Source organism: Apium graveolens, chromosome 11, assembly GCF_009905375.1.
Source record: "Apium graveolens cultivar Ventura chromosome 11, ASM990537v1, whole genome shotgun sequence".
NCBI lineage: Eukaryota > Viridiplantae > Streptophyta > Magnoliopsida > Apiales > Apiaceae > Apium > Apium graveolens.
The window spans coordinates 143,398,259-143,411,898 of NC_133657.1; the positions used below are offsets into that span (position 1 = coordinate 143,398,259).

Genomic DNA, 13,640 nt, shown 5'->3' on the forward strand with positions numbered 1-13,640 from the left:
AAACTATAACTTGTGAAAGAGGTGGACTAGACAAGCATTAATAAGATTGATAGAACTTGGCTAGGATAACTTTTAATAAGCCCTTCATTGCTAATCAGTTTACTTAACTAATAAGCCCTTTATAAGCCTCTAACTGAAACCATCCTTTATTATAAGTTTCAAAGGGTTTATATAATCATACAAGTAATGCATGTTTACATAACTATCTATGATAGTATGATACTGAAAGTTTTAAGATTCCTGGTCTCTGTTTTTATGATGCACTGTTCTACAACCTATGAACTGAGAGACCATCTGGAAATGGAAGAGAAAAAAAAAATGATTACCGGACTACGATTAAAATTCTATAGGAGTTTTTTTATGCACGTGTCAGAGAGGGAGGGAGGTTTAAAAGAGTTTACCTATTTATTCTGAAACTTCCTTTGCAATGCAAGCGCTATCTTGTCAAATGCTTGTTCGACGAAGTAAAAGAGAAAATACCTCCAAGACTTAAGGAAATGCAAAGAAGCACAGAATCCCAAAAAGCCAACCAAAAGACCAGGTCCTATACCAGCATAAACCCACATGTACTCATCATCTGAATCAGAAAGAAGTTCAGTGTAGTTGTGGATGATAATTAAATCTGAATCAGCGGAGCAAGGCTTCAGGATAGGTTGGCCACAGAGTTGACTGTTTCCAGCATAGATTGTGGGACTATTGAGGGTCTGGAGTTGGTTTCCAGTGGGTATTCTTCCTGATAAATTATTGACGAAGAGGTTCAGGTGGCTTAAAAAGTTTAAATCCGATAGACTTTGAGGAATAGAACCGTAAAGTTCATTCCTAGAGAGATCAAGAAATTCCAGTTTTTTTAGTTTCCCTATCATGTCAGGGATTCTTCCACCTAGATGATTACCAGCTAAATTTAGATTTAACAAACCAAGGAGATCCATCAACTCTTTGGGAATCTCCCCACTAATATTGTTGTTTGATAGATCAATTGAAAACAGAAACCTGAGTGTGGAGGTGTATTTTTGCTCATATCCTTTTGTATCATCTATCATCATTCTAACTTTTTCCAAACTGAAGCTTTGATAATAAAGGTACTCATTACTGTCACTTGTAATCATGGCACTAAATTTTCCAAAACAAGGAGGAATATTTCCGGTGATCTGATTTCGAGCTAAGTTTAAAACTTGAATTGATGAGTGGTGGCGGCAAAGTTGTGTGGGAATATTACCGTAGAAATTGTTGGACCGAAGTATTAAATATCGGAGACGAGGTAAATTCTCCCCAATCCAATAGGGAATAGTATCGGTTAAATTATTCCTTCCCACGTCAAGAGGAACCAGCTTTGCTAAATTTCCAAAGGATGAAGGGAGTCTCCCTTGAAACTTGTTATTGTGCAAGTTTAAATAAGTCAGGTTGCCTAGAGAACCCAAAGTAGTAGGTAGAACACCAGAAAGACTGTTATTCATTACATCGAGATCTCCCAATTCTGTCAAATTCCCTAAGCACTGCGGGAGCTCCCCCGAAAAATCATTATTCGAGAGAACTAAAACCTTTAAGGACGTTAGACTGCATAAAAATGTAGGAAATTCACCTGACAAACGGTTATTCGACAGTTCTAATGAACTCAAACCATTTGGAGCTGCTTGAATTGAGGACAGTTGATCTCCAGTGATGTCATTGTTAAATAGATCAACAACTAATGGTTTAGTTAAGAGAAGACTAACAAACCATTCAGGTTGGATGGTATCTGATATACTCGTATTTGGCATCCGTCTCTGTGTTACAAGCCATTGTGGAAATTTGGGCCCAACTTTCAAGGACTCCATATATATTTGTTCAAGCTGAAACGGAGGAACCCACTCAGAACTAACATTGAATACCAAATTTGACTTGGAAGAAATTATCAAAGAGGTCAGTTTCGTGAGGTTAACAAAGTGATGCTCCGATAGAAAACCCTCCCATGAATTAGATAACAGACTTAATACTTTTAGATTTGATAGTTCTCCGATGCATTTAGGAATGTATCCACTTAGTTGATTATCACTAACGTACAATGATTCCAACTTTGACATTTGGCAAAATGCTTTAGGTAGACAACCCCTTAATTCATTTGATTCTATGTAGAGGCCAGTAAGTTCGGTGAGCTTGTCCATCTCCTGTGGAATTAAATCATCTAATTTGTTGTATGAAAAATCACAATTAGACAGTAGTGTCAAATTCCCAATAGAAGGAGGAATTGAACCTTGAAAAAGATTGAATGAAAGATTAAGTTCAAAGAGTGCAGTCAAACTTCCGATCGAATCAGGGATAGGACCGCTAAAATGGTTGGACCCGAGATTGAGATGTGCCAGATCAGTGTTGTTGAGTACCCATGAAGGGAAAGAAAAATTCAGTCCATTATCACCGAGATCAAGTGAGATTAGAGATGTTAGATTTATAAAGGGGAGAAGAGTAGGAATGGTGGTGGGTAGATGACAGTTGTGCAGTTTAAGTACTAAAACTGAACCAGGAAGCATGTTAATCCCCGCAAACCAATCAGTGGCCCTGGAAAGATTAACACTAGAAAGATCCAAGTGCTCCAACTTGGAGAGCTTAGATGACCATCCCATGCTATCAATGCTTAATAGATTATTATAATTTAAATCAAGGTGTCGTAAGCTGGAAAGGTTTCCTAGATTATGGGGGACTAAACCTACAAAATTAGAGTAAGAGAGGTTTAGATATTGTAGGTCCTTGAAGGAGCCAAAAAAATCTGGAATTCGGATTTCCTCAAATCTGTTACAGCTCAAGTCCAAGTAAGCCAAATATTTCAAACCAAGCAAAGAAGGATGAATCACGCCTGTTAAGTAACCATTTCGAAGATCAAGTTGAATGACGTGGTCTGACCTCTTGTTGCAGCCAATTCCATACCATGCACAACAATCATCGCCAACCCATGACGACAAGTAATTCCAGTCATCAATAAGATTTTTTTTAAGGAGCAGTAAAGCTCGTTTCTCACTCGCAATGCAGCTCTTATTTCGGTGGCCTTCAACTATGCTCCCGCAACCACAACTTAAACTTGAAGAAAAAACTAATGCATAAACAAGAACCAATAAACTAACATGGTTTTGCATTTCCATGGCTAGAGATAAGTTATACAGCTATAGACGAGACTAATTCGACAAGAACTTGTATATATTTCTATAAGAAGGTACATGAAAGTCATGAAAAAAATTGCACAACATTTGATTTAATTGCCAGCTCTTTTGACTTGTGGCTAAGACCTGAGTAGCCTGAGTCAACGGAGACTTGCTCTAAATATGATTAACAGTTATTTAGTTGCTAAAAGACATTTCATTTATCAGTACAAAAAATAAAAATGTAAGGCTCAGATGGAGAGCTCAATATTCTTTGTCTACCGGTCTCTTCTTTAGTTTTTCCATATGAATATCTAATTTTCAAACGGTACATAGAGTAAAAAAATAAACTTCATATTTGTTATCGTTGTGAGTTGCCATCGAGGAAGTACAAACTCTGAACAAGGATGTATCAGTATTTGATTCGTGCCAACTCTAAGAAGGTGAACGTTCAGTAAGTGGCAAAGCTGCAAAGAAATTTCAGGGTAGAATATTTAAATGCGGGATCATGTAAGTGCTGTCCAACAAAGAGTGTTTCCCCTCGTACCTGTTTTCTTTTTAAAAAATTCCTAATTTAACACAAGTTCGAATCATCAATATTTTGTAAGTGCAGTAGAGAGATACCACTTAACTAAGAGATGTCAGGTCCTATTTTACAAGTTCAAATGTATGAAAATTCTTAGAGAACCTAACAACTAGTAAAAAGAAGTTACTACAGGGACCATCATTTCACGGCCGTTTTGCTGTTGAACCGATACGTATTTACCCTTATGCCTAGTAAAACACTTGGCATGAATCAATATTTTCCCGAGTACCTCAACCGAATATAAATCAAACAGACTTATGTAGATCACGGGATATGAAATCAAAACAAATATTCTTGTGTAAATGTAAGTACATAACTAATTGGTGTTGAATAATACACGGTAAGCGGCAGTTTCTATCCTCATTTTTTTTATTTTGTTCTATATATACTTTTTTGTATACTTTCTTTGAAGTGACAGTCCGTATAATGAATGTCATTTCTATTTGCACCCCTTGAACTTAGAGATGAAGGTTGAAATAACATTTTTTACATGTCACTAGTGAGAATAATAGTTCTAGATAAGTATGATTATAAATACCTGATTGAAGGCATTATATACTTGGGTATAAGTTAGTACGCATATGAAGACATATGAAGAGTGGGTAATAGGTTGTGAGGGAGCTAATACGCATATGTAATTTGAGTATCATCTAATTATTTTATATTAAAAACTAGATACGCAATCATGAGTTGGTAAACTGCTAGAATATTTTTCAGAAGACCTAAATAAAAATTGCATATTCTCTGCATACCCAATTAGCATATGCGTCTTGTCATTACTTTCAAGTTTCAAGAATACGGTACAATCAATAACATGTATATATAGGTATATATGTATATATGTATGTATATATGTATATACAGCCTTTGTCCAAATTTTTCTTTGCTTAACCAATCAAATCTCCATCGAAGCATCTTATGATCAATCGGGTTAGTATTTTTAAAAGACAAGAGAGAGCTTTTATGGATGTGGATCACAGAAATGAGTCGAAGAAGAAGAAAGAAAATGAGTCCAGAAAGAAGAAAGGGGTGATGTGGTTACGCATTCGGTGGTTGGGTAATCGAATCCGTAAAATTCGCCACCTCTTTCCAATATAGGTATTTTGTAGAGGTGGTTGGGTAATCCTATAGGTATTTTGTAGAGGTGTTCACCGTGCGGTGGGGTGCGGTTTGGACCAAAACCGCAAATCAAACCAAGAGTGCGGTTTGTCCAGATTCTCAAACCGCAACCGCACCACGTAAGTTTTAAACCGCACAAATTACACCGCATTCGGTTTGAGCGGTTTAAACTATTTAAGAAACTAATAAATTTTAGTGCGGGAGGTTTACAATTTTCAATACATAAATAAGTTTCAAGTTGATATTATTACTTCAAAATGCAATTTTAGTAAATCTGAATCATGAACTATAATTTCTATTTTTTCTGGCATACATCAGATAAAATTTCAAATTATCTTATTCATTGACAAAAAATAATAAACGGTAGCATCCAAGCATCCACCGTAAGCTGCAACATTGTGCGGTTTAAGCGGTTTAATGAACAATCCTAGTATTTTGGTTAGTTGTGATAAAAAAACGAATATTTATCTCATTGTTTATCAACTTAGATGGGAAATGTTGGGTGCAAATAATAGCGATATTTATTTTATGGGGTGCATCTTAGAAGGAAAATATAATATAAATCCAAATAAACAAAATGAAAATAAAAGGAAATTCAAATAAACATAATGAAAATAAAAGGGGTTAAAATTACTCCATTTGTTTCATTTTAGTTGTTACATTTCCTTTTATAGAAGTCAAATTGACTCATTTTTGACCAAAAATTAAACATTAATCTTATATTATTTCAAAAAATTAAAAATTATGTATTAAAGTAGATTAAATCTATTTTTTGGTGATGTAATTTTTTTATTTTGATCAATTATAAAATATTAATAAACTTGATCAAATTTTAGTCAATTTGGGTCAATATTAAACGTGACAAATAAATAGAACCGAGGGAGTACCAATATGATATCTATATAAAATAGAATCTCCATGCTTATGTGGCATGTCCCATATTATTTCTCACTCATTTCCCTCATTTTCTAGAGTTCTTATATTTCTCACATAAATTTTAATGTATATAATCTACCAAATAAATTTTAGAAGCCCTTTATTAGGACTCCATGTGTTTTTCGGAATTCCGTATTAAAGAGTATTGTCATCGGTTTATAGTTTACACATTTTTCATTTGCCTATTTCATTCATGTGTATATATACACATTTTTCACAAGTTATTATTTTTATGTCAAACAAGCCATTTCTTATTGTTTAACGCATCTTTTTATTTTTAAAATAGCAGGCTCCTCATGAATGATCGGCATCAAACTTTGTCGGATATGATCTCTTCAAGCTATTAATTCACTTATGTAAGAAGCTTAATTACATCTGCAATTTTTTTTGCATGCCAAAATAGAGAAATAATATTGTTTTATTGTATGGTCAGATGTGGTCAATACGAGCACTTCCTTCTCATTTATGTACAACTATATATATTAATGTGCTATTTTATGTGAGTGCTTGAGTATATTATTCTATTTTACTCAATTTTTATTTATAGATTACTTTCAGGTTGGTTGGCTGCTCATGAGACGTTCTTTTTCGCTATGGTGAATATTTGCATTCGGCAAGCTTTCTCGGAGATGAACTCTTCAAGCTAAAGATTATGTGTATTATTTTTTACTTGAAACTTACCTTCCATTTTAATTCACATGTTCTGTAATCTATAATTGACTTCAGTATTTTTATGTTTATATTTTTACTATCATCAGTTTATAGTTTAGAACTTTTCATATGCCTACTCCATTCTCATATATACACTCATTTCAAAGGTGATTGTTATGTTCTAATTTTTAAAGCTTCTTTTTTTATTTTTTGAACTCAAAAGCAGGCCGTTGTGATTGACCCATTTAACCAATATTTGGCATCAAGATTTCTCGGACATGACCTCTGAAAAACTAAAAGTTATGCATACTCAGTTAACATGTCATGTAATCTATAATTGGCGTTACTAATTTTTTATGTTTTTACAGTCAAATTCTGCAATGTTTCTCAGACTTTGGTTCACGTCTTCCAGACTTTTGAAGCAAAAATATTAATACACATATTCATGTGTACAATGACAATAATGATTGCAGACAGGGAGGTTATAAGGTATAAGTACCTCAAATTTAAGGTGGGAGTATCTTGAAATTTGAGATAAGAATTATAGACATAAATGTATTTAAACTTTAGGGCAAAAAATTTATTTATGGTTTCGGGTTGAGATTTATAATGATATCATGACATATATTTTGTATGTCAAATGATTTTTTGTCTAACAAAAACCTGAAATTTCACCTGCATGAGTTTTGGGAATTTAAGATAATTATATAGTCAAGTAGTAAATTAGTTTTTCATTAGTATATTACCACATGATTTCGTGGATTTGTAATATCATTTAAATTTTTATTTTTTAAATTTTTTTTGTGGGGAGGCCTTTAAAATAGTGTTTACGCCCCTGGGGAGCAAGTAATTCAGCTGCCTAACATGAAAAAACAAACAAACACACAATTGTGTACAAACTAGAAAAATGTACAAAGAAAAGACACAGAGGGAAATGATTTCCTATCATAAAAATATACGTATTTTTAAAAAGATCTTAAGTTAGCATTTTGTTGTTTTCAAAGTTGAACCACAGTAATCATTAAACCGTTAAAATTATTTTTATTGTATAAAATGAGACCTACACTTAATGGCCATGGATATTTAATCCACCGGCATAATATGCATAATAGAATTATGTTATGAAATTAATTATTTCTTTACTTTTTGAAATATAGATTTATATATTTTCAATCTACAAGTGTCAAAAAAAATTTATTCAATTATTTTATCTCTTTTTGAATAACGTAAAAATACAAATGAAAAATAATATAATTCAAAATCTAATAAAATTAATAGCAATATAAAAACAGTTGACATTATTAAAAACAGTATTTATTTATTTTCTTATAAAAAAATACAATATTTATTAAATTGAACTTATTTATTCGCAATAACTACGAGCAAGTTAATAATTATTTTTCTATCCAAGAACAAGAGACCCATATCCCCATTGAACATGTTTAAAGTTACATGCCCAACAATTTTTCTTATGAAAATGTATATTCAAGTTATCGTGTTCAAACTCACAAAATGAAATTATGAAGCTTAAAATTGAAAGAAGAAAGATCAAGTGTAACGAAAATTGGATTACTTTATTGAAAAACACAAAATTTTAAGTTAAAAGAATACATTTGATGAATATATGCTTCAATGATATTTTTTGTATATTTTTTATATTTAATTTAATAATAATTATTAATTATCGGTAAAAGTTACATTAGTTTAATTTTAAAGTTTTATAAAGTTGTTATTTGTTACATATCAGATGGAGTGTTTAAATTTAAATTTTATAAATCCAACTTACATGATATATTTATTATTTTAATCTTCATTTTTTTGCTAGGAAATGATTTCTTTTGACAAATATTTTTTTATAAATTTTTTTTCGAAAAACGTAGTTGGTGAAATATAACTACTTTCATATTATAAAAGAAGTTACAAAAAAAATATGAGAAAGTATTTATCTTGGAAAATAATTTCTCGTAAGTATGTGATTTTTCAGAAAATCATTACTTATTCTATAAAAAATCGAGATATTATCAAAAATACTATTTTTAAAGTTTTTTTACGATTTTAAAATATTTTACAAAAATACGGTTTACAACAAAAGGCAACCATTTAGGCAACTTATTTTACTAAAAAATAATTGAATTTTTTGTTGCATTCTAATTTGCATGTGAATGTATCGAGCTGTAAAATCATATTTTTATTTTAAAATATCACTTAAAAAATAAGATATATTTTGCACTTAGTTGTACTTACATAAACATTATCAATATTTCATGCCACAAAAAATAATTTCTCATTGGATGTTATATATGTGAGGGCGGGCCCGTCCTGTCCTAAATATTCATGAAATGCACATGTAGGAGATGCAAATTAAGTTTTCTTAAAATTTGTAAAGAGTGCATTTTAGGTTCATTCGTATTTCACTTTGTCAACTTCCACATACGTGTATTTTTAATGCGTGTTCCTTCTAAGTAAAAAAAGAAACACGCGTCTAACACGAGTCTTTTTTTAAAATTTGAAAAAATATGAATACTGATCTCACATATGTGTATATAGCGGATTTGAGATGTGTCCAACACCTTTAGGTATTTTGGGCAGTTGAGTTAAAAATGAGATATTTTGGTTATTCCTTCTTTTTGCAAATAGAAACTTAAAAAACGTAAATAACTTAAAAAATCAGTATAAAAAAGGGCAAAAAAAATATTTCTTTAAAGCAGCTTTATTTTTGTTAAAAATCATGTAAACACGAACATTCTAAAACCCATTTTTTATAATATATAAAAAAATAAAATTTCAGGACATTATTTTTATGATTGCTGTTAGAATTTTAAAAGTAATCACAAAATATAATCTATATATTTTATATGTAATCTTTAATTTTTTATAAATATGTGTTGGGACCGCGCGAAACGCGGTGTTTTCACCTAGTTACTCAATGATATCTTATCTGACCGGACTTCTTCGGACACAAATTTTACTGAATAATTGCTCCATCCAATCCAAAATACAAGTGTTTTTGACTTTTTACGCGAATTTTAAGGTGAATGAAAAGGATAGTTCCACAAATTTTTTTTCAAATTTCTTTTTCGTCAATAAAAGTATAAACATTAAATTTAAATTTAAGAAAAATAATTAAAAAAGTATGTGGAACTATAACTTTTATAAATCTTAAAGTATGTCTAAAAAGTTAAATAAATTTATATTTTGAGACGAAGGAAGTGTGTAGTGTTAAAATATGTGTTCAGTATAATATTAGTGTTACGAAAAGTTTATAATTCTCACACATGCTTGGTGTGGTCCTAATTCGAAACCAAATTAAGTGGTCTGTGTTGCATTTTATTGAAGTTTATGGCCTACTGGTTGTCTGGTACCAGAACAAGAGCATTGTTCAGTAGGTAAGTCCATGTGATTTTTAATCTTAACTCCCCCTTAATTTTTCTTTTAGCAGGTAAGTGACCCCCAAAGCATGTTTAAAAGAAAATTTTAAAAAAATGTTTTGTGGGAAATATTCAAAAGGACGTGCAAGAAAAAAAAAATTATCTCCTGCTCCCATTCTATTAAAAGAAATTTACCGGTGTTAGAAATATAGCATAATATTTAAGGAAAAATAGAAAAAAGAAATATGTGAAAATATATTACTTTCAAGTATGTATATAAACTTAATTTTGACACATTTATAGGTGCAATACATAAATGTTTCAAGATATTTCAAAGGTTAATAAATTATATGAACTAGTAAATTAAAAAATTTGTTTTAAATAGTTTTAAGGACCTCTACATTATAATATTTCATATTGAATGTCTAATTTTCAATAATCGTGCCTTTGAAATCTTAAGCAAAGTGACCTCCTTGCTAATCTCAAAAATATAAGTAATTCGTGATGATAACATGTTAAATATATAGCATAATATTTAAGGGAGGGATGGTATAGAAGAGAAGAAAAAAAATGTGAAAATGTATGTATACAAACTTAACTTTGACACATATTCATAAGTGCAATACATATATATTACAAGGCATTTGAAAGGACAAAAAACAAGAACACGATGGAAAGTGAAGAATTTTGTTTTAGAAAATTCTAAGAACATTCACGTTATAACAAACGAAATTTTTTACATTTTTTTTCTCGTTTTATTTATTTTTTCTTAACGAGATTATCTCAAAGTACTCTTATCATTCTATTCTATACTTTAATATTTTTATCTTAAAAGTGCAGCCGCATATAATATGTTTTCAGGTGAATCGCAAACGAGAGGAATCAGAAAAAGGGGAGAAATTGATATTATGATTTATCCTAACAACTTCACTTGTAACAATTTAACAACCAAATACTCATTTTAGAATAAAAGTTCACAACAACTTATTTAAATACTAAATTTTAGATTGGTAAATTAATTTAAATGTTTTAACTTTTAAAAAATAAATAAAAGAGCAGAGTTGTAAACGAAGAGAGCTGAAATGGTTTGTGTCCAAGTCGATGGAAACGGAATTTGACTTACCTTACTTGAGTCTTGAGTTAAGTTGAGAAGTGATGCATCGGCTCATCAAATTATTTAGAGAAAATTGCACTTTGCACCCTCTTATTTTGTTTTAAAAACAAATATGTATCATTAGTATTGGAAACTCAGTTTGCACCTCTCAATTTCAACTTGTCAGTTCAGAAAGCACCCCTTCGACGGTTATTATTAAAAAAGTAAGGGGTAGAATGGAAATTTCAGTAAAATATTAACTAAACTATTTTTTTTTATTTTTCAGATTATATTAAAAATTGAATTTATTATTATAGCTATAAAATAATATCTTTAAATTTTTTGAATAATATTATATAGTTGAGTTTTGAATTTTAGTAATATTATTAATGCCAAAAATTATATAATTCTACCAAAATTAAATTCAAAATAATTTTTTTTATATATATTTTATATATATATAATTTAATGTAATTATTTCATTTTAAAGTCTTTGACGTCGTTATGATTTTAAAGTGCATTTAATGAAAATATTCTGATCAATATTAATATTTAATATACAAGAAATCATTTTTATAAATATTTTAACTTATTTTTGAAATTCTAACTAAAATTTATTTATATTTTAAAATAAAGTTTTCTTTTCACCCCTTATTATTTTAATTATAATCTGCAAAAAGGTGCATACTAAATTAGTAAGTTTGAAATTGAGGGATGCAAGTTGTATTTCCGAAAGTTCTGGTACAAAATTATTTTTTCAACTTTGTTTGAGGATGTAAAATATAATTTTCTCAATTATTTATGTTAAAGTAAATTGAAAAAAAGGGTGACCGTAGATCTCAAGTTCATGTGCATGAGGTAGTCACGTTGAGTAGCAGTAGCAGCCATGTAGGTGAATGTGATGGAGATTTGATGGCAAGTTGGGTTACAGCCTTTTCAGTTTCTGCTTCATTTTCATCCGTTGTTTCCCTCACCTCTCTTCCATCTTTTCATCAGATATTTTCTATTTTTTCTCTACCAGATTCATTATCATTTCTTTTACAAATGTCATCGTATTTTCGCAGTTTGTTAGTACAACAGATCAGACTGGTAAATATATTTTAATTCTTATGAGAATATAAAGGCTCCAACTATACAAACTATCCCACATATCATTTTATGAGATTAAAAAGGGTCCAACCACACAAACTACTCCAAATATCTCTTATTTAAATATAAATTAATTTATTAATATTTACTTTATTTAATAAGTGTAATTTTTTATGTATTCATTCACAATTAAGCACGTGCTATTATGATTATTATTATTATCATCAGTATTTGACAACTATATAACCATGTAACCTTCCCATGTTAGTCTTAAAATACTCCAAACGTCTTTGACATGTTCAATTTTTTAGACCATTTTTGGTTCAGTTCGAGGTTAGGAATGTAATTGTTCATCCTATGATTTAGTTTAATAGTATCAACAAACTATACTAGTTTAAGTCTAAGATGATGAAAAACAGGGATGCAAACGAAAAGCGTTCGTTAGTTGATAAAACTCTGGATGATGGGCTCATTTAAGTGAACAAAAACTTGAGCTCGAATAATTAAATGAGTCGAGCTGAATTTTTTGTATGTTCGACTCTAATTCGGTTCGTTTAACTCGGACTCGGCTCAAGTTCTATTCGAACTCGGTAACTCGAGTCGGCTCGAATCAAATTTATTTATATAACAAATAATAAATATTTATTAATCACTTGTATAAATATTTTATTTTTTAATTAAAATTTAATAAATATTTTAAACTAATGTGATTAATTTAATTAAAATTTAATACATAATTTAATAATAAATAAAATAATTAATTTAATACATATCATTAGAGCTTGATTACTTTAATAATTAAATACTATTTAAACTTAACCCTAAATTTCACCTCACACTTTTATGAGAGGAGTTTTTGATAAAATCGAAAAAATCACGATTTCCAAAAAATGAAAACAGTGAGTTGTTAAAATAAATTATTATATTATAATATTCTTAAGAAAAGATAAAATAATTTTTAATAATTATATTTATCGGCTAAAGGGGCTTGCCTTTTTTAATTTCTTTTATATATCTTTTCTAATCCAAACAAATTTAACTGAAATATTAAAAATTACTAAATTCTTGACAATCAATGTAAACAATTTTAAAATTAACGTAAGATTTCTAAAATTGTGAATGCCTCAATAATTTAAAATAAAATTGATTATTTTCTTAAAACTCGACTTGAAAATTATAAATTATATCTTAAGGTTGGTCGATTAAAAAATTTATGCGAATTATTGGTGGACAACCTGACTCGGCTCAAGTTCGGCTCAGTTTGGTTGCTCGTAAGCAAACTCGTGTTCAGCTCGTTTATAAACGAGCCGATTGTAAACATTTTTTCCGGCTCGATTTTTAAACTTGGCTCATTTTAAAAAAAATTATGCTCGGCTCAGCTCGAACAGAACTCGATCAGTTCAATTCGTTCATAGTTATAATGAAAAATGCGAGACACGCGATTTTTTTTTATCATATGTTATGTTTCATAAATGGTATACGCGTCGAATAATAGAGCTAAAGTTACGAAAATTTTCAAATCATGTTTTCTTTAAAAAAAATTCGGAATTACACCGATTAATTCAATTGAGAGTTTCGAAATAAAAATGAGATCAGTGTTCAGCCGATTTTCATTTCACATTTTACCAGTGCTACTTGTCCAAAATTGAGTATCCTCCCTTTCAAGTTATATTTGTATATTTGTATTGGGA

General features: G+C 29.9%; 1 protein-coding gene across 1 annotated transcript; it reads right to left on the minus strand.

Moving 5' to 3' along the window:
- Positions 1-401: 401 nt before the first annotated feature.
- Positions 402-3,110, minus strand: LOC141695973 (uncharacterized). Its single transcript, XM_074500173.1, has one exon. It carries the CDS (start codon positions 3,108-3,110, stop codon positions 402-404), a length of 2,709 nt encoding a protein of 902 aa, XP_074356274.1.
- Between the last annotated feature and the right edge of the window lie 10,530 nt (positions 3,111-13,640).